The sequence below is a fragment of the Rhipicephalus microplus genome, chromosome 4 (genome assembly GCF_043290135.1).
Source record: "Rhipicephalus microplus isolate Deutch F79 chromosome 4, USDA_Rmic, whole genome shotgun sequence".
Classification (NCBI taxonomy): Eukaryota; Metazoa; Arthropoda; class Arachnida; order Ixodida; family Ixodidae; genus Rhipicephalus; species Rhipicephalus microplus.
Window position 1 is genome coordinate 152,926,593 of NC_134703.1, and position 22,782 is coordinate 152,949,374.

Consider the following 22,782-nt stretch of genomic DNA (forward strand, 5'->3'; position numbering starts at 1 on the left):
ATATATATATATATATATATATATATATATATATATATATATATTAAAGCGACGCCGACAAGCCACGCACCGAAGAGGCTTCGCACATAAGATAGTCATTCTGGGTGGATATAACATGCAAGTTTTTTCGTATTGTTGAACTATGTACTAAAGGGAGGAAAACACAGACGAAAGAAACAAGGGGGATGAGTTACTTCAGTGGGCTGTGTAGATATTTTCTTGAAGGATAGACATGCTTATTTAAACTTACATGTTAGACCCTGGACACGACACACTTTATATGAGGTGCCGCTACTATCCATTCCTTTCCTGGTTTCGCCATATCATCTTAACAATCTTTATATTCACGACTACAAAACCACGCTGGAATATTTGTTCGTAGCTTCTTCACATAATATTTCTGCTTTATTCGTAGTCAAATGTTTACGGTTTGAGGCCTTCTATGCAGTAAATTTTGGTTTAAAAGTGTGGTTAAATTCGAGGCTTGCAACAAAAAAAAGTCATACTTCCGCAACTCATAAAGTGAAAGTATGGGCAGCTCGGAAGTAAGGAAGGAACCCCATCACGCCCAGGTTCAAATCTAAGCCTTGTATGTTCTGCATGAGAAAAATTGAGGTTTCACACCGGCTTCGTGGTCTGGGAAAAGCTTTTCTTTTTTTTTCTTTCGGGACGAGATAGCATCAACGTGTCCATGTAGAGGTCCAGGACGAAGGAAGACGACGAAATGAAGTTCACATATTGCGCTAATCATTCAACCTTGTCGCTTCATTCGCCAGCTTTTTTTCTGTCAGATGAACGGGCTTGAAAATGTGGACTCGCTGGTGAATCATAAGAAAGGTTTTGACATAAGGGGTTTAGTGAAACAGTGCCACAGAAGGCACTAACAGGCTAGCGCTGTGTATTGTACCAATATGCATTCTCGAGTCCGTGTTTAATTGCGTGCTACATCAGGGCTGTTCCTTGTCAGTTAAAAACCATGTTATGTGAGGCAGGCCAACACGGCCCAGACTCCACCCTGCCAAATGTTTCTTTTTCTTTCATTTCACCCACAAGATTTGTTGAATTTATCTTTTCTGCTTCATGCATTAACTGTCACCAAACAGCAAGCCCTAGTTTAGAATGTCGAGACTCAACTAGCAAGAACGCTATTAGTTATGCGCGTCAACGCGCATGGTTGAACATCGTTAAGATAACTTTACCATAACTGACGCCCATCCGTGGATGCAGTAATGCATGAAATAGGAGACGTATAGACAGTGCAGTACAGTTGCCAAACTGTAAGGGCCAACTGTAACGTAATTGTCGCACCCATACTTGAACGACGTTTCTTTAGTCTATAGTATATTCTAGAACTACGAAGTACTGTTAAAATTTATATATTCTTGCGTAGGTGTGCACGGCACTTAATGGGTTGGAATGAAGGATCTTGTTATTGTGAAATATTATGACCACAAAGTTTAACTCTCATTTAGAAAAGGGAATATTCACTACACGTGTTATGGTCAAATCATATTAAGACAGGTTACACACTTCAGGGCTAACCGGGAGAGCCATAACTCGGTATGGTCCTTTTTTACAGAGAGGAGGATTTCCTCCTTTCTGGGTTGTTGCACGAGAGTGCATTAGCCGACGTCTCAGCCTCGGCAGTGCATTTTTCTGGTGGTCACGCATACTAACAACAGCCCAGAGAGGACCATAATGGCACCCAGGGAGCCTTCAGTAAAACGCTGTATACATGCACCACTACACAAAGGCGCTAGTTAGAAATTGTGAGCGGACGAGACGGGCGGAAAAGAAGAAAGACCTTTCAATCATTAAGAAGCAGAATGAATGCACGCAGAGTGTTCGTTTCTTCTCTACTCTTCCTCAAGAACTGCGGGCTGTCCCTCAGGGTTGCTTGACCTTCTTATGAAAAGCCGCTATGTCGGGAGCTGAAGCTAGCAGTTAATTCAACACAATTGATATCAAGATAGTGACATAATTTTCAGATGCATTAAAAATTTCCAGCTCTACCGTACCAAATGTTGAAAATATATAGTGGTGCTTGGGGGATGCGCGACAAACGTAGAAAAAGAGAAGAAGGAAGTGAGGAATGTGGAGCTAGCCCTGATAAAGTAAACATCGTCGTCCAGTTCTATGATCACGGGTCCTTGTTCTTAATATTTGGTGCCGAAAATCGAGAGCAAAGGAATGACCTTCTTTTTTATTTCAAGTCATAGAACTGCACGACATCGGCCAATTCTGAACAGTCAGGCAATGGACACTTTTTGTTGTTACCACATAGGTTTTTCTTAGGACTTTGCAAGAACATATGCGACTGTCGCAAGTCCGCCTCCTCAATCATTCAATTGTTTTCTATGTGACTTTATTTCAAACATTCCGAGAAGCATGACGTGTGTGCGCGTTTAATCATTGCTGTATGCATACGAGTGCCCGTGTCCCTGCAATGAAACTGTTCTTCAAACACCGAAAGCATTATCTTGAAAGCTGACGCCACCCAGTGTGCCTTGTAACGTTACACAACAGCTAAATCTATGATTAAGGGTTAAGAACAAACACTCTCATCAACAATTAACACGTGAAAACATCCGAGCAAGTAGTCTTCGGTGTTGTATATGTAAGCATGTACTGATTTTATTGAAAAAAATAATAATAAAAGGACTCGGGCTACCATGTGACCTATTTGCTAAACAAGTCGAGAAACGTGTAATTACAGGGTGTAACGCTGGCACCCCATCCCGTGTTCTCTCGTTTTTCGTCGTTCCGTTCGCACTGTTTGGGGCACCAGGTTGTTCCTTAAGTTAAGCTGCCCGACACAACAGGTACAAGGCACTGACGCTTGGAATCGAATTAACGCGGTTATGTGTCCGGCGCCGCCACGTGATACATGCTCTTGCCGGCGTCATCCATCGGAAGTACGGCGCACGTTGTATCGCTGCGTGTTCTGTTTCCTGTCGCCGGATTTCGCGAACGAAGATGCACGAGCGACGTAGCACGTGGGAGAAAAGGAAATGCGGGATGCCGACGGCTGAGAAAAAAAATTGCGAGAGCCGTGTGACGAGGGGGAGGGTGAAAGCTCGAAACAAAAGGATGACATTTTCCTCGTCTTTTGCTTGGACGCAACGAACCGCGCGTCGTTTGCATTTGTCACGCGAGCAGCGGATGCACGCTCGGTGGTTCTTCCATTAGCGGCGTGATGGAGTGACTCATGCCGAAGGTCACCCGGGGCTTCCACTCCTTCCTGAGAATGCGTACCTGTCTTCTCCTTGTTTTTAATTCTTTTTTTGTATTCTTAACCCTCTTTACCCTCTCATCTTCGCTAAAGGTCAGGTTTTCCAGTTGGAAGTGCACCGAACTTTCACGCTCACTTGCGGAAAACGATCTAGGCACCTCTTTATATACACTGCTTTTGTTCGTGCTCGTGCGTCTGTGTTGATTGATTGATATGTGGGGTTTAACGTCCCAAAACCACCATATGATTATGAGAGACGCCGTAGTGGAGGGCTCCGGAAATTTAGACCACCTGGGGTTCTTTAACGTGCACCCAAATCTGAGCACACGGGCCTACAACATTTCCGCCTCCATCGGAAATACAGCCGCCGCAGCCGGGATTCGAACCCGCGCCCTGCGGGTCAGGTGTGTGTGTGTGTGTGTGTGTGTGTGTGTGTGTGTGTGTGTGTGTGTGTGTGTGTGTGTGTGTGTGTGTGTGTGTGTGTGTGTGTGTGTGTGTGTGTCACCATTCCAGCACTTATTCAAAAGCTGCGAAGTACACTTCGGCATGAGTTTCTATATAAAGCCATATTCTTCCCTCCGGGGATGGCTACTCAGATTATTCGTTAGGCACTTCCGAAGTCAAATTACATGCCTTCCTCCTGTACTTACTTTTACTCTCAACGTAGTTTAATAATAATAATAATAATAATAATAATAATAATAATAATAATAATAATAATAATAATAATAATAATAATGTCGGAAATGGCTTTGTTGACGGAGGCATCGCTTCATCACGGTGGCGGTAATTAACTGACAGCGGACGAACCCAATCACACAAGGAAACAACTTTAACTGATTATTTTCTTTGGCGAGCAGCAGCCACAACTCACTATAAAGCCACGCGGAGCCTGTGGCTTGCAAGCCGGTGCGACCGACTTCTGTGCAGAGCATGCAACATTGATTTTTCAATTACCGAGCTACTCGTTTCTCTTTCTTCAGTCTACTTATTATTATCCCGGATTGTCTTGTCCACAACAACGAAAATGCATAAAAGAAAGGATTAAATTATTAAGGGTAGCTTTTGCGTCGACCAGTCTCCGAAGAAAAGCTGCAAGCTTAGTACATATACAAGAAATCCAGGTGCTGTTTCAGCTTCTAGCGACATGAACCAAAGCCCTCTCAGCTTAATGAGGCGTTATTGGGACAGATTGGAAAAAATATTTTTTTTTGTTTTGTTAAGGTTCTTTCAAGGCTAGTAGCGATTGAACGAAAGCGTGAGCTAAGATAAGCCTTTTCGTGTTACATTACGCTCGACAGCTTCTTCTAGGTTTATACAGTTCTTCACAATTTGATCATTCTTTGCTTCTAAGTGTGAAAAAGATATATATGAGACGTTAGCACATACCTCACATCCGTGGTATTACCACTAATTACCGACATGGGACTATACAAGGTCGTGCAAAAATGTGTCCTCAATCCTGAAAAAAAAACTGTGAAAAGCGATATTTTCTTAGATGCCTTTAAGATCACTCGTTCTACAGCCGCGGGCATCCCAGGATCGCTAAGACATCATTGGGAACAGTCGTTAGTAAGGTTAACCTAATTAACTTTTTTATTACTGGAGATAAGCGGTTATGCCAAATGGAGAATGGATGCCCTTTATGAGAAGAGGCCACTGCCGCTTTGTGAGTTTCAAAAAACGGCCACTAGTAATCACGCAGGGAAATTCGTCCAAGTTGGAAAAAATTTACTATAGCGAAAGAAATTTCGCTCCTGTCTGTTGTTCAGTGAGCTTGTGATCGTAAGTTGGGATGTGTGCGCAGTTCAAATGTTTTTTGATGATCAGATCACGCAGATCTGAGGGGTATTAGGTTGATGTTTTCAAAAAATAAGCCAGTTGTTTGATTGCGCCCATTTGTGTTCCCATCTGTGTCCCCTTGCACCTGCGCGAACATTTCAAGATGGATCTGTTCAAACTAGGCCAAATCGCAGTTTTGCTTCAAGTTCGATGCTTGGAAAAGCGCAATTTTCATGTTTTCGGAGACGTCTAGAATTACTGAGTGTCATTAAACCAACGATCAAACGACCTCGCTGTGTGCAGGCAGCGCTTGCAATTGTGGCACACCAGGCGCACATGTCTAAACGAACGTGGAAGGACTACACATGTGCAATCGTTGTCTTACACAGCGATGGGGTCGTCTATTTCTTCGCCTCATCGATGCTCCGATTTCGGTTTCGTCGTTAAATTTTATTGAATTAGGTTTCGCAACGATATTTATTATAGGCTGCTTATTTCCATATAGTAAAACCTTTGATTGGCTTTCACATTAAGAACTTATCATTTCACGGTACATAACCGTCTAATTGATGTAAATAAAGTGTCATTATTATCTCCTTTAATTACTGTACAAAAAGATGTTTCTAATGTTTTTAAGGTGCGTGCTGCTACAGAAAATTCAACTGAGAAGGCAGCGAGCAAATATCACATTTTATTGATTTTGGGAGGATTCTGAAGAGATTTTTTCAAACAACTTGTGCGCTCAGTGGCTTCGTTAGTCCGCAAGAAAAAGTGAGAAAGTGGTCTTGTAACTGCTGACTGCTGCTATCGTAATTGGGCGGCTGTGTCAAGTCCCATGCTAAAGCAAAAGCCGAGCTAGGTGCCTTTTCTTGTTTTGTATTACTTGTCTTCTTCCTTTGATCTCTTTATTTCTCACTGCGTTTTGTATCTCTTTCTTCGTATTTGTTGCTTTCTTCCCTTTCTCGCTCCCGCTTTTTTTTCTCCCTCGCGCTCTTCATCTTTCTCTTTCTTTCTTTTGGTCTTGGCTTTTTTATTTTTCTATAGTTTTATCTCTATCTCTGCTTTTTTTATTTTTTTTTTGTTTCTCTCTATTTCTCTATTTGGATCTTACTGTGTTGTTCTCTTTTGTCTCTATTTTTTCTTTCGTGTATACTTCTCTCTATATTTCTCTCGTTCTGTGGTTTTCTGTCTTTCTGTCTTCTTATGTCTTTATTTAATTTATTTCTATTTCTATATTTTTATATCTCTTTATCACTTCATTGTTTATATTTCATTTCTTTTTCTCGCTTTCTACTTTTCTTTCTCTCCCCCTCCCACCCCATCTCGGTCTCTCTTTCACGTGTTTCCTTGCTCCACTTCGCCCAGCAGACTTTTCGTTTAACACTTTCACTTACTGCATTTGGTAGTGGGTCTTGCCCGATTACAGTGGCGCGCATATACCCACCCGAGGAGTTTTGTTTGGCGGAGAACAAATTACCGATACCTCAAAGAGTTCTGCTCACTGCGCGAGTTGGTGCATGATAAAATGGTATTGCTTTAGCGCAGTTCAGTTTGAGCGTGAAGGAAAGATACTATGCAGTCAAGAAGGGGAAAAAACAGGTGGGCACAGCGTGAACGCTAACTTTCAACTTTTGTTTATTGCGTACTCTTACGTGCACATTATATAGGTCATTCCACGTGACGCCACACACATGACAAAACCGTACACGCGTGGCATGCACACTATCAAGGAAACGTATTTGTGATCTGATTTCAGATTAACAACTATATACGAATGCTTGATTGATTGATATGTGGGGTTTAACGTCCCGAAACCACCATATGATTATTAGAGACGTCGTAGAGGAGGGCTCCGGAAATTTCGACCACCTGGGGTTTTTTAACGTGCACCCAAACCTGAGCACACGGGCCTACAACATTTCCGCCTCCATTGGAAATGCAGACGCCGAAGCCGAGATTCGATCCCGCGACCTGCGGGTCAGCAGCCGCCCAATGCTTCACAGCATGCGCTCCAGAATATTGAGCTCATTTTGAGATGAGGCCACAGACGGCGTACTCACACACAGCTTTGCACATTTTGCGATAGTGTTCGCCTAAATAATTTCTCTTGTCAACTGGTTACGATTGCGGCCCAAGATAACACACTGATCAAAGAATGGAGTGCATCCACACGTCTTACAACGCGTAGCCAGAAAAACACCATATGATAGCTCTTTTTTTTTTTACATTGCCAGTGTGCTCGCGCAAGCGGTCATTAACACACCTACCAGTCTGTCCAAAGTAAACCGCGCCACACGACAGCATGTGTTCTCTGCCCCAGACAAACTAAGCCGTCTATGTAAGCTTACGAACTTCAGGAAGGAGGTACAACCAACCTGTGTAAAGAAGCATGTAACTAAGTTTGTTGAATGTGCCCTAGCTGTTGTGTACATGTGTCTGCTGTCATGTGGCGTGATTTACATTGGGCAGACTTGTAGGTGTGTTAATGACCGACCGCTTGCGTGAGCACTCATGCAATGTAAAAAAACAAGCTTTCTTCATGTGGTTTTCTGGCTATGCGTTGTAAGACGTGTGCATGCACTCCATTTTTTTTGATCAGTGTGTTATCTTGGGCCGCAATCGTAACCAGGTGACACGGAAAATTATTGAAGTGAACGCTATCGCAAAGTGTGCGAAGCTGTGTGTAGGTACACCGTCTGTGGCCTTATCTCAAAAAGAGCTCACTTTTCTGGAGCGCGTGCCGTGAAGCATTGGTATGCATTGTTAATCAGAAATGAGATCACAAATAGGTTTCCTTGATAGTGTGCATGCCACACGTGTACGGTTTTTCATGTGTGTGGTGTCACGTGGTATGAGCTATATAATGTTTAGTAGGGGTACGCAATAAAGAAAAGTTGGAAGTTAGCGCTCACGCTGTCTTCTGTTCTGTCCCCTTCTTGACTGCATAGTATCTTTCCTTCCCGCTCAAACTGAGCTGCGCTAAAGCAATATCAATTTACCTCAAAGAGCTTCGCTGTTCAAAGTATATTTCTTGGTTGCCGCTTCCTTAGCCGAACGTATCTTTTTCCATATCTTTAAATCATTGCAAAAAAAAATCGAGGGATCTTTCAGTTTCACATTTAAGAGTTCAACGCGATAGCGACATCGTGTCCCTAGTGCGCACTTCAGGCGCTTGGTGCATGCTTTTTTATTGTGTGATGTTACTGGAGAAGTTTAGACTGCAGATTACCACAATGATTATATGTGGTGTTTAACGTCCCAAAACCACTATATGATTATGAGAGACGCCGTAGTGGAGGGCTCCGGAAATTTAGACCACCTGGGGTTCTTTAACGTGCACCCAAATCTGAGCACACGGGCCTACAACATTTCCGCCTCCATCAAAATGCAGCCGCCGCAGCCGAGATTTGAACCCGCGACCTGCGGGTCAGCAGCCGAAAACCTTAGCCACTAGACCACCGCGGCGGGGCTGCAGATTACCACAATGTAATCAATAAAATTTAAAGTGGCTTGTGCCAGTGAAGCTTTCGCATATGGCTGCATTCTGAGTAATTGGTAGCATGCTTTAAACCATGAGTAATTGCGCGAGTGGAATGATTTCGAACATGCTGTGCTCTTTCTAGTCATAAGGGAATATACGCGCACTAACTAATGTGTGTGCTTTTTGTAATGAATGGCCGGATTTGAACCGCCAAGTAGTTATAATAATCAGCCGTTCTGACGGCCAGTGGCAATGAACGCTTCTACCATGCAATATTACTGTGATATTACATGTTGTATTGTGAAACCTGTATACAGGACGCGTGTGTTTGGTAAAGCATGAATGTTTTTTGCACTATATTTGCAAGCAGTAACAGTTATTTCCACTATATTTAAAAGCAGATGAGTGGCTGTTTGGTAGAACCCAGGCTTGACACGCAAATGGCCGGCTTCGATCCTCATTCTGACTTGAAAATGTTTGTTTTTTATTTGCATCTTTCTGAATTTTTCGGCCACGGACAAGATGATAGGTTATCGCTCACAGCCAACGACGGTGACAGTGACGCCGACGACACAATCTTCACGAAACGAGTTCTTAAAAGCTATCGCATGAAAACCTGCCATATTGCTTCTGCCAGAATTTCACTTACTTCACATTTCTGCGGGCTTGATATGTTCTTTTTCGTCATTGCAAATTTATTTCAAGTAGGAACAATGACTAATGACTTGGTGCTGCACATTTCACTGTATACCGCAAGGTTGTATGTCTGCTGCGTCTAACCTAAAAGAACGACTCAAATGCACTCATTTCGTCAAGTACTCATTCATTTGCTGATTATTTTGTAATTTTCACAGAAATACTACTCTTAGCAATGAGAAAACTATTCCTAAGTGTGCCTTTAACGCCATCTGTTCATGGTGAATTGAACGCCAATAAAGTCAACGTTTCCAAGCGTACACCTATACGTGTGCCCACAACTAACAACACCAGCCCTGTTTAAGAACGAATACAGAGCATACCATCGAAACAGGTGTTTTCATATAATTAACCCAGCGAACATAAGGCGCCTAGGCTAACTTGCATTGAGGGCTGCTCAACTAACACAAACCACGTGCTTGACTGTGTTAATAGGACTTTTTAAAAATATATTGCCCCCTTAAGGCTTCTGTTGTGTACGCTGTTACAATCCTCAGTCTACCGCCTCCTGCAACCGTCATGAAAATTCGTTTCCAAGTTCTCCTTCGAAAGCTATACCACCATTTACACTGGCACAACCGAATAAGGCTTCACTGTGGTCTGGACTATAGTGTCAATATATATTAGTCTCAAAACTCTGGCTTAGACAAGCGGGGAAAGAGAAAGGTACGATTGGACGTGCGTTTTTTCTCGTGTATCTCGTTCTTGTTGACCTTTCAATGTTACTGTTTATTTAGCGCAAGCTTCCAGGAAGTAACGAACCTCTAACCAGCTGCCGTACGTTTCCAGTACACCGGACAACATTCCGGATGATGTGCTCCCGTTGCACAGAGCTTGTGCTTTTTTTTGGACTGCCTAGCGGAGCTATTGTAGATATCTGTAACTATCATCCATGTGATCTCGGCCTATCAAGAAAACTGCAAATTTTATCACATCTCTCCCACCAATACGCAACCTTACCGTAACGCGTTTGGTTAGCAATGGCTTTCACTAAGCTACACTACATGTTTTCGCATAGTATAGTCGGACACTGACAGATGTGCTTTTTGTTGTGCGACGTGACGGTATAACGTTTATTGTACTTTTCACATCGCTACGTTACTGAACGCGACGTTCCTCGCCAGTGGGGTAGGCGGACATTCCTTTTTGGCTACTCCACTGCCGAAGAACGCCGCGTTCAATCATACTTCGTGTATTTTCATTCATGCCTTCGTATATGTGTGTGCTTGCATACTCATGAAAAATCTGTTTTTTTTTTGTGGGTTATGGCGAAGATATGAATCCCTTAGCACGCCCACTTCTCCCCCCTTTCGGCTACGCCATCGCTCTCAATAAAACGTGATTCATAAAACGGTAATGAACATATAGAGTCAACGACGGACAAAACACATATACATGTGTGTGTGTGTTTCGGTGAGGCTGATCACCACTGTCGCTTTAATTGTGGTGTTGTTTTATCAATCATAACAACAACACTTCCCCGCATTAACTGATGTTCATTAAGATCAGCTGTTTGCATGTTGCATGTGTCATACTATCGGCCATTAAGTGCTTCTACATCTTACGACATATACGCAAAGAAAAATTGTCGCTTTTTTTTCAAGCACATATTTATAATGATAAACCTTTTCGGGTTTTGAAAGAAGTTATTGCCGCGTCCACCTTCCAGCTCATTGTTGTAAGTGCAGCTCTTATTTAGCATAAAGCGTCACTTTTTTTTTATTGGAAAGTAAGTTATATGGACACCACCGGGGCGTTTTACAATAGGAGCTGTTACATAAGACGCCAATATCAGGCAATTTTGTTGTCATTGACCACCGATGGTGCGTGTTTCTGTAACCCCTATTGCGCGAGATCAGAGAAATATATTCTTGACCGAGAGTAATCCGAAGCGAGACCTGCTGCGTGGCAGACGAGCACTCCACCGTTTTGGCAAGCCGGTGCTTGAATCTACTTCGCAGAAAGACCCGGTACAGGCGTTTCGTCGGAAAGAGAATCACGTTAGCACATGTGATATAGCGTGGTAGAAGAGTGGGAGAACGCCAGAGCTTGGCCTTCAAGAGTAAAACCCGATAGCTTAATGGGGCCACTTGCGCATCGCCTTCTCAAGTTGTAGACTGGATTCGGTTTTCGGTGCATGCCTCAACCGTGCCGCGTGGAAACAAACGTTCTGTGCACGTGGCCTGGCCGCTTTAAACTCTCCAAGAGGATCCCTACTGCAAATACAGTTGCAAAGTACCCGCCACGCCTTAATTCTTCCTCTTGGGAATCAGCGAAGGGTGCACTACGTGCACGTTGCTCAGTTTGTTGATCATTTTGGTAGTCATTATTATTGAATATGCCTGAGTGTTTTGTAATGGGGGGGCTTTTAAAACACCCCCTCGTTGTGCAACTGGCATGTTTTGGCACGTAGCGTGATTATCACAGAGCCACACCATTGGTATATCACCTGCTTACCACGCTGAAAACCGGGGTCTGACTCTTCCTTCGTATCGTTCGTTTTTCGTGGATTCATTTTCATTTCTGTTTTCCATTTCTCGCTCGCGAAAAACGCTGATTTCTTCGGTAGCAACTGAACGACGCTGACGCCCACAGCGGAATTCTTTTCAAACGAGCTCTTTGACTCCATCACGTTCAACTAATAACAACGTATTGCGCAGTGCGAATAGGCGAATAGAGCAAGGAGTGGGAAGCAGAGAGCAAACGTCCTGGCCGTGTTTCACCTGGTGAGTAAGCGTCGCTGAGAGAAGGCGAGGGGGTGCTCCTCTGCTGGAGCCACGGAAGAGAAACACTGGGAAGGAGCGTCACGTCAAAGTTTTGAAACCTAGCTACACAAAATGAAACGGGAGTGTGCCGAGAATCGAGCATAGCGTATGAAGATCAAGGGGGGGGGGGGGAGCAGCATCCGAGGAGGTTGGTTTGCGGACGCTATACGCTAGCGCTCGTCAATTTTTTGTTTTTACTCAAGCGCCCACCCGAAAAGGAAATGAATCGGGAGCATCGTGGGAAATCAGCATGAACGGAAGGAGCAACGATTTCAGGCGAGGTTGGTTTGTGGACGCTAGGCACGCTCCTTCGCACTTTTCTTTCCTGCGTAACTGGAGCAGCAACTAAGAACTTCGCTCACAGGGCACGGTCGCAAGCGCTAAAGCGCGCTATGCCTCGGCAGACATCAGCAAACGGCGCGTATGTAGGCTACGATGAGATAAAATGAGACACAGGTGAACGCCACATTTCGACTTCGCCACTTTCTGTATAGCTAATACAAATATTACTTTTCTTTGTGTCTCTTTTCCAGAGATAAGTGCTGATCCACGTCTGCCGCGTCCACATTTTCATGTGTAAAGCTTGGTGATTGTCCCTGTCTGCCGCATCTACCTTTTCATGTGTAAAGGTTGGTGATTGGTCACGGTGTTCGCGCGACAAAAATTACGCGGCTGGTGTCATGCAGTGTGTTCGTGATTCGGCAAAAAGGGGCGGTATCCTGCTTGGCCGAATTTTCGGATCGGTGCTTGAAGCTAGTCCTGCGTCAGTGCAACAACGTAAACATTTCTTTTGTTACTTTAGACTACGAGCCACATGCCCCGCCACGGTGTTCTAGTGGCTAAGGTACTCGGCTGCTGACCCGCAGGTCGCGGGATCAAATCCCGGCTGTGGCGGCTGCATTTCCGATGGAGGCGGAAATGTTGTAGGCCCGTGTGCTCAGATTTGGGTGCACGTTAAAGAACCCCAGGTGGTCAAAATTTCCGGAGCCCTCCACTACGGCGTCTCTCATAATCAAACGGTGGTTCTGGGACGTTAAACCCCACAAATCAATCAACTACGCGCCACATAACACCTAAAGTTTAGTTTGTTTGGTGCCCGGAGACAAAGCGGATTTTTGGGGGCGAAGCTCTCTAAGGCGTGGGTCGACGATGCGTCTCCTGTACGTAGTAGCCACCTCTCGTTTTAGTCCTTGGAATGTCCGCTGGATGGCGGTAATTGTAAATTATGCATATATTATAAAAAGATTCGAGATAACAATATTTGGAGGGTTCACTTGATGGACGGATGGGTGGACGGACGGACGTATGGACAGACAGACAGACAGACAGACAGACAGACAGACAGACAGACAGACAGACAGACAGACAGACAGACTCTGCCAGCGGATGACTCAAGGTTTGCCGATAAAACCTTTCGAAGCTTCGCCCCACTCATCACCATTCACTCCGTGAATATGCTGTGGTTTTTTGTTTTAAATGCAATTGTCTTGGAGACTGTCCTAATAATGGAACCGTTAACGTACAATCATTATATATTATATCTCTTTCTTTAGGGTGGTTTTGACATACAAGAGTGTATCATATATAGCATCCTTAAAGGAAAACGACACGAAAAAGCACTTATTGTAGTTCAGGACATGGCTACCTCCATTGATGCTCCATCGAGGTTTTTCCATGTCCTCAATGATGCTCTCAAGAGACGCATAAAAAAATCGCGGTATCTGCAAATCATGGTGCTCACAAGCACGTCTTGATTGGGTTTTATCGAAGTTCTTTCAATATCCCAGTCGGAATAAAAAAAACAAGCGCTAAAAATTATGAACCTAGCTTCTAAAAGCCCGATATTTCATCGAATAGTTATGCACAGTATCACGCAGAAAATTATTTAAAGATTTATTATCCATGCTTTTCCCACGCCTACTTTATCACCTCTCATTATATTTCAACATTCCACGACATGATGTACTAAAACAAGTTCGAAAAATGTACATTTCTCTTTATACAAAATCCTTCTTTCATAAACTCAATACTGATACACTGCTGGTGAAGTCATGGTTGCAAAGGAAGGTACTTTTGTTTCTTTGGTTAACTGTCGTCTTTGCGATGTACCAGAGATAATAGAACACTGCTTTACTAGCTACAGAGATGTCTGTCTCTTTTGGGACATCCTTGAACGAACAATTAAAAAAACATATTAACAATAATTAACATACTATATGTTAGCTTCTCCTAACATGTCTTGATTAGGTGCCGGTTGATATGTCCTTTATTATGAGAATAAACATTCCGTAGAAAACACGCATGCAAGACCATGATGCAGAACCAACCACTGCTTCAAGCATGCATGTCATGCGTATGTCTCATTCTAAAGGACATTTACGAACAACACTTCGAACCAAGCTGGCACACCATCTTGATGAGGTGCTCATCCTTCCCAATCTACGTGTGCGACAAGTCTTGGGGATATTTTTTTCTTTTTCTCGTCTTGCACAACAAATGTAGATAAGCCTTTGAATGCTTGTGCTATACTTATGAGATTATTGTCGCTGAGTGAATGCGTCATTACGTCACAGCACTTGTTATAATTTCAAATACGCATTTTAATTACCACAGCTGCGCTGGTGCTCGAAACTCTGTTGTAAAGGGACCATAGGCAGGTTTCATGCAGGATAAATAATCTCGTTATTATGTGTAATAGAGCGTTTTTGAACAGCAAGGGAACAAGCAGGCATCACACAATGTTAGTCACCTAACCAAGGGGTCATCCAATGCTTCAACCCATTACAAAAGACTTAGGCATAATTCTTCGTCATCGTCAGCCACAGCATCAACAAAATGTACATAATTTTTTGCTAGTGAACAGGGGGCACTACGCTTCCGGAAGAATGGCGCAGTGGATGCCTTTCTACTGATATTGGTCTGAACAAAAAGGCCAAGAGAGGAAAAATATTTTCATGATTTATGGCACAGTGGGTACCCTGCAAGCGTGCTTGTAGCAGTTACCAAAGGAGTGCTTAAAAAAGGCTGTAGAAATGCAGCTCTATCAGCTTTCGCTGTGAGTGCGGTGCGTGTTCAGTGCAGGCCTTGAATTTTTTTTTCGTAAAGGTGGAAGCAGATGTTTCAGCTAAGAACAAGCCGTAGGTACAGCGGTGCGCATGTTTCACGCCGATTTTCTCACAAAAACTCTTGATGTCACAAAATGGTGTTTTCAAACTACTGTTATGTGGCATGTTTAATCCGCAATAACGTTGCCCTAGCATACGTTACTTAATCCATGAAGAAAGAATGTTACTTTAATGACAAGGACGGCTCCGCATGATAAGCAAAAGAGCTTGGAAGTTCGCCATTCTGTGTTGTTGTTTTTCATTTTCATCGCTTTCTTTTCGAATGCACTCAGACTTTCGCTTTCAGCTCACATATACCCACCACCTAAATCCCACATCGCTAACGCATAAGGAATTCAGTGCACTTGCTAATGAACTTCCGCGTTTTTGTACGCGGTTGTCAATACAGTGTGCCTACATTAGTCGAGCACATATCGATGTATACATCCTTTAGCTGCATTAGTCGACGTACACATGCATCCTTCAGCAGGATGTATTCTTCGCGATGATCAGCGAATTGCAGAAGGGAGACCTCAATATGCAACGACCTAATCCGTCTACTACGCAAACTCTGCGCTATACCACCATTCGCTCTGCGAAAGCCTTTTCCTTTGAATAGCGCGCCCTGTTCGCCGAGCTTTATGCCGCCCCATTTCTATGCAGCCGAGTGAGCTGCGCCGTACCGATGACGTCGTTTGTGAAGCAAGTCGTGTACTAAATGAAATGAACAAATATTTGAGGGAATTTTTCGTTTGACTAATTACCAACGCTGCTCGTTTGATGTGCTGGCGTATACGCAACACAGACACGGGGTGATTATATTTCCCATGAATGTGCGCGGCGTGTTAGGGGTATTGAAAGCCGATCCTTACACGAAGCGTTTGTGTTTGAAATGTAAGCTTCTTTTCTGGTTGTAATCATCTCTGCTGTTCGGAGGCACGCCTCTACATGATCTCACCATTAACAGCCTTCACTAACGTTTTGTAAAACCAGAGCATGCAGGAGCGGCGACACGGCGTTGATTACACGCGTGCGCGCAGTGTTCTCCGCTGTTGAGGATGCAAGTTTCACCGCGGAACACACCTCCCCCCCCCCCTCCCGAATATTTGCTCATCGCCGAGTTTGAAAGAAAACGAGGTTCGCAATCAATCCAAACTGAAATGAAACGATGTCGTGCTTCAGGCAGCGGGCTCACATAGCTCCCCAGTTTTCTGGTGGTATAGAAGCTGTAAAGGGTATGAGGTTGATGACATCCCATCGTTGCCACCTGTTGTAAAGGGTGTTGGAGTTGGTGGCGGTTTTTTTTTTTTTTTGTGGTAGCTGGCTCCCCGCCGTCGTCCGCATAGCCGATCTTTGCCATGAGGAGGCGCGTTCTTGGAGATAGAACAAAGATTCGTTTAAATGATGAGAAAGATGATGACACTGTACAGAGATTAAGCTATTATGTACAAATGTTTTCGGCTTTTATAGCCCGTCATTTCCTTTACACGGCAGTCCGAAGAAGGCGGTAACCAATGTTGCCGCGAATCAAGTGGCGAATCGGTCTCAGTGATCCACCCACCAGAAAGGGTGCAGAAATTGGGCCATTCGTGCGAAGGAAAACGGGGGTGGAAATGTCCAATGGTTAGGACGAGCGCACCACAAAATGACGAACTCGGCCCACGCCTTGAAGACCTCGCAGCACGAGGAGGTAGAGTCTGGCGGAGAGAGGAAGTCGAGCTCCTTTGGGGAGAAGATGACCGCTGATACGAACGTCACCAGCGGTCAATAGCTGCGTTCAGCTACCGTGTTTCCAGAAGTTCCTCGAACTCGGCAGGCCAGGTGCTCGATCCCTGAGAACTGCGACTGCGACGCCTTCCCACGCTTTGGAGCTGTTGATTTTTTATCCCGACCTCGCGTAGGTGACAATGGTTGTCTGGAGATGTTGACATCTTGAGAACTGCAACAGTGACGCCGTCTCACGCTATTCGACCCCGTTGAACATTAAAGTTGTTGGCCATGGTTCCGTCGAGTTCCTCGTAACTCGGCCACAGCAAACTGCCTGGCCCAACTGCAGAACAGCGTCGTGCTTTTCGATTCCGACCGGGCGCCAAAATCGGGGTGAAAGCCTTCTCACAGACCGGCTCACGCACAATGGCGTCTGCTAAGACGAACTGCCGGGCCAAACGTAACAAGGCGGGAACTGCAGTGAACATTTTTTAGAATGGAAGATCACTTTTCCGCCAACCTTATCGTCAAGAAACATGGCTAAACGTAACCGTGAACTTTAAACAATTGTATTGCAAGCCCGGCGTAGACAAACATTTTTTTTTTCGTGGATGGGGTGACATTTTTATCTAATGTTCGGACTGAGCAGGCAGAGAGGGTCGAGTATCATTGTGTGCGCTGTTCGCCATAGCAAAAAAAAAAATGATGAGAAAGGGGGTACGATGGATTCAGTGTCCACCCCCTAGCTACATTATTCAGCCCGAGTGAATAAGGGTGTGCACGCCCTTAGTCATGGGGCACAGTCGGTGTCACACGTCACTTAGTTGACCAAGGGGAGTGGGGCTACCTCATGCACCACCACACTGCCCTCCATAGGTTGAGTATTACGTGTGGTTAACGTTCTCCTGTTTCATCTTATTTGTCTGCTTCTCTGCCTGCTTCTTTGTTTTCGAGGTTTTAGAAGCCGCTCTGTGCGCCGATAAATGTATAGGGGCAGTGACGTTACCACAATTCGCAAATTGACCGAAGAGCAGTATGCATTACTCATCGGCGTGAATATCCGACAAGACGTGGCCGTGGTGTCATAGTGTAATGAAGGCACACTTCGGTCAATAGTGCTGGCTACTCTGTTCCCGGAAGCGTTAATATGCAATACAAACGCCAAACTGGTGAAAAATTCACGCGTCGGTGAGAATATGAAGCGTCGTCCTCGGTCGCCGGACATCGCTCGCTTTTGTCATTGCATAGTTTAAACTATGTAACTGTATTACTGAAAAAACAAACAACAGCTATGCAAGTTTTATAAGAATTGCGTTCGGGTCCATGGCTTTTCAGATTAAACATCGAGGCCCGCTGAAATTCAGGGCTCCGATAAAATTGCAGGAGGCATCTATTCCATACGTCTAGGCGCATTTAATCGCATGCTCTTGATATGTGTTTGGGTCACTACCCCTTATTTATGGTCATCTTCGATCGGCCGGCACTACTCCGGGATCGGAACGTGGCGATTTACCACTTTGTTTAGATGTACAATATGGGAAGACGACAGTCTTGTGACCTGCACCAATTCTTTGTGCTCTTATGACCAATGTACGCGTCATTTCATTTTCCGTCATTCCGTACTGTATTTACATTCTGCCAACTACTCCGAGTGTCAGCATCTATAAGAAGAAAACGGCAATGAGACTTTATATTGATGAATCTACCTAGCTATGTGGTCGCCGTGACAAGTCTGACTGCCACCTTCCTTATCATCATGACCGCGAAACAGAGTAAACGAATTAAGTGTTATCGACGACATCGAGTCATTAATTTCTTTTTGGCGACTTCCAACAGTAACCATGGCGGTTCTTAAAGAAGAGTTATTCTGAAATTTCCGAGAACAGCTCAACCTGATAGAGTACAACCTGTGTGGAACATATCCTGATTTGATGCTAAGTATGTTTAAAAAAAAGAAGGGTACTAAGGCATAATTATTTTTCCACGTGGAATTAGAAAAATTTGTTCAAATAAAAAAAGTGATCTTCTCGCATTTTTAACTGCATGCATCGTACAAACCAGTATCCCGTTTTATTTTCTCGCTATATTGAGCGTTGCTTTTTGTACAGAATTTTTTTCCTAAACTATCAACAATGCAAAAAAGCAAGCGAAATACGGGCTATTTGCTTAAATGAGCTGCATAACCTTTTAATAATGAAGAACTAAAATGTTAGCACACCAAATGTAGTGCCAGCTACTCCTCGACTCTTGAACAGGTTGTTATCATGCATTCTATTGCTACGGCCCGAAACATATAGATTGAATACTGTGAATGTTCGCCTACTATAGCCCCTTCTATTATACCGCTGAATGTTATCTCATCGTTTGCATTTTTCAGGTAGTAAACCTGCTGAATGATCTGTACACGTGCTTCGACTCCGTCATAGAGGAATTCGATGTATACAAGGTGAGTGTATAACCGTTACCCTGCATGCCGAATAGGTTTACCGGCGCAGCGGCTCAGCTCGGAGCTTGGAGTGTATCTTAGCGCATTGGTAGCACTCATTTTTTTTTCTAAATTCCACATCAGTGCGTGCCGGAATCCCTGCGATCGGTATACATACACGTTAATATATGTTCCAGTGTTGCTGACATTAAAGGGCTCCCACCAGTTTCAAGCTTAACAGTCCAACAAGCGTGGAGCTGTGTAAAACCAGCTCCGCTTAGTGGACACCGGTGAAATAGCGATGCTGGTGGCGTATACGTCAGGCTAACGCATTTTTGTGTTTTGCAAGTCTTTTACATATATGTCGTATCACTGCTCTCTATTAAACACTCTGTTAAGGGTTGAGGTGTTAGTGTAGATTTATAGCATCTTAGCTATACACCCTTAAAGACATGTTTATAAAGAAGATTTCGTTTAAAGGGGCCCGGCAACACTTTTTTTCAGTAGCCATGGAATGGATTCACTCAAGGAGCTTATTGCCTCACGAATTCACCGCGAGAAATTTTTTTTAGAATCCGTCGAGTACGTGCGAAGTTGCGACGATTTGTCGCATGCCCCAATGGTATTGTTCTCTCGTCCCGACTAAAGGACTGAAAGGAAAGCAGGAAAAAAAAGACATGGGGAAAGAAAATACGTCACACGTGCCTCGTGTCTTTGAGCACTTTATCTGTTTTTTTTTCTTCAAATACGTGGTTTTAGTGCGATCGTGCGCGCTTGCGTGGACAAGTCGCAGCCTCCCGCGGTGGCAGCAGTAACGACCGAGTGCGCCATGCTCAAATCAGCTAATGTATGATACGGTCACTGTGACGAGTGATTTTGTTCTCGTGTCATTATTTCCAGAGAGAAGAAAACGCAATTTGTTGCTCACCGTTCGAGAATTTATTATAAACTCCAGGCCGCGTGCTGCGCTATATTATTTGGCTGGCGTGTGCTGAGGAAGTTCGACCATCGATCCGCAGCGTTATCTGACCATGCTCAAAAAGTGCGGCAAGGCCGCTTCGATACGCTTCAGTGTGTTGTAGCACTGTGATTAATTAACACGGTTTGGTAAGCTTTGATGCGGCAGTGTAGACACCAACTTTAACAAGCACAAAGCATCGCGTGGCCGTGGTTAGACTATCGCATGATAACCCGCCCGCCATTTTTCGGGCTAACTTTCTTCTTCTTTTTTAATGGAGTTTAGCCCATTTTGGTATACGCTTTTATGATTGTGATAGTTTTCTTACTGGCCGCTTTAATTTTGGTGGGTCACACCCGCTCGTTGTCCTAACTGTTGCCTCTGTAATTTTTAGCGGACCAGTTGTGATCAATGGGGCTCACCTGATGTGCCTCTGGCGCATAACATCCCCACAAATCTCGGACATGCACCGCTCGACAAAGAACAGCTTCCCTATTAATTAACCCTTCATTGCCTGCATTATAAAACCACCGGGGAAAAACTGTTTTCTTTTTCGAGCTTTCAATGGCAACCTTTAATTCATTCCACGCTTAAATTATCTCCAACGCAGCTTTAATGGTAAAATCCTCGATAACTGGTGGAAACACAAAACGTTACCGCGAAGAGTGGCTTCGGCCTAGACCAGGGAGCTAATGTGTAGGTTTGGAATAAACTTTAATAAATTCGAAAACTTGGCTAGTTGGAGACTGATCACCATACCTAACGTACGTGAGATACAACGTTTGACGAGGACGACTGGGGCAATAAGTAGCCAGTGTTTTTCTCACTATTTTTCTTGTCAAAAGTGCACTACTGAACTACACAGTAGAATGTTCAGACTAAGTTATGTCTATTTCTCAGTGTCACTCAGTTTTTAGCGTGTTTTTTTTTCTACCATGCGCCTGTTTAGCGTGTTTTTCTCTACCAAGTGTCCAAGTTTGAGGCCGAGCGCGTACATCCCTTTTTTCAAAAGCCGTGTCAAGCGAAGAAAATGGCAAGTCACATGCACGCGCGCTTACGTATTGGGCGCTCCTCCGAATCCTCACAACGTCGCATCCTTCAACGCATATACACAGCACGCAACTTCTAATATATTCTGAAGGCTGTAAAACATGGCACTTTTTTTTTCAGAATATCGCGTATGCACTGGTTTTATGTAAGATAAGACAGTGTTTAATATTATCGAGAAGCAGTGAGATAGCGATACAATACACTGGCTTTCTGAGCACGTGGTGACGCAGATAATACTGACTTGCTTTATCAATTTTTAAGTAAACATCGCAGTGTATACTTGTGCGATTGTGCTTCCATAACAGGTCTCGAAACTTCTTGCCGACGTTAGACGCCGTCACATCCTGTGTTCAATGTGTGTGAGGTATTCATTAATGATTGCAACGGTGTACAACTTTAACACTTCTATAACTTTTTTTAATGTACAAAGCTCGTGGTAAAAAAGACAAACTGTGTATAGGATCTACATTCTCTGCGGTTCAGCGTTTCTTTTCTCGCGGTTACGGCCAACAGAGTCATCTATAATACTACGAAGTATTCCAGCATCTTTTCGTAGCCTTCCATGAAACAGCGTGATCAGAAATGGCACGCCACGCGTTTCTTTCCATCCCCCCTGTACACACTACAATCACCTACTTCTCCACTCAGTGCTTCTTTTAGAGCGCAGCTTTTTGGAGCCTGTTTCTACATTGAGAGGTGTCGCCGTTGGCGTCGGTGGTGTCAGCGCCAACAAGGACGACAGAGAGTTAAGGCGGAGTACGTCGATATCGAGAGCTGCTGTGGCCTCTTAACCTGGCTTTCATACTCCGTCACACACGCTGGGACCCTCAGTCGTAGCTCTTTCGCACGCAGGGCTGGCGGCTGGCCTCGCTTGTCGTAACGGGGCGGTCGTCTTTTCGCTTGGTTCGCGACGCCTGCAATATGCAGAGTAATGTGCGTAGCGCTCGAAAACTGCGGTAATATGCATCCATTGTTATATCGCTACAACTACGGATAACTAAAACATCGTATATTGTTTGCGTTGTCACGAAGCTACGCTCATAATTCGCAATAAAGAGTGTCGTAATTGTCGATACTTTCTTGTTTCGTTTTTGTCACTGGCTCTGACCTTGGTGCAGGTGGAAACCATCGGAGACGCGTACATGGTGGTGTCGGGAATCCCGCTGCCCAATGGCGACCTGCACGCGAGAGAGATAGCGCGAATGTCGCTGGCTCTCCTGCACAACGTGCGCTCGTTCACCATCCACCACCGGCCTCACGAGCAACTGCGGCTGCGCATCGGACTGCACACGGGTCAGTTTTTCTTTACAAGTCCTGGGGCCATACACACCATTGTGGCGTGTCCAGCTGCACGATCGCAGATGTCAGCGTCGACTGTAAAAGGGTACTGCAACAGAACGTGCGCATGGGAACTTCAAAAAGCGCTGATTGTGTACTGCAAAAGCTTGAACAATTAATTCAACGTAAACGCGCGCGCCTTCTCTTGCATACAAAAACGAGAACGCGCATATACTGTCCATACTGGTATGTTGTGCAGAAGTTTGTGCTTAAATGCGCAAATTATTATATGACAGCCACTAGG

At 44.3% G+C, this 22,782-nt stretch overlaps 1 protein-coding gene across 1 annotated transcript in view; it reads left to right on the forward strand.

Annotated features, from left to right (window-relative positions):
* LOC119172915 (atrial natriuretic peptide receptor 1) overlaps positions 1–22,782 on the forward strand; it is a 433,548-nt gene that overhangs the window by 361,470 nt on the left and 49,296 nt on the right. Inside the window, exons 5-6 of the mRNA XM_075893770.1 lie at positions 19,145–19,213; positions 22,319–22,493. Of these exons, the coding sequence (XP_075749885.1) occupies positions 19,145–19,213; positions 22,319–22,493 (244 nt within the window). The remainder of the gene's footprint in view (positions 1–19,144; positions 19,214–22,318; positions 22,494–22,782) is intronic.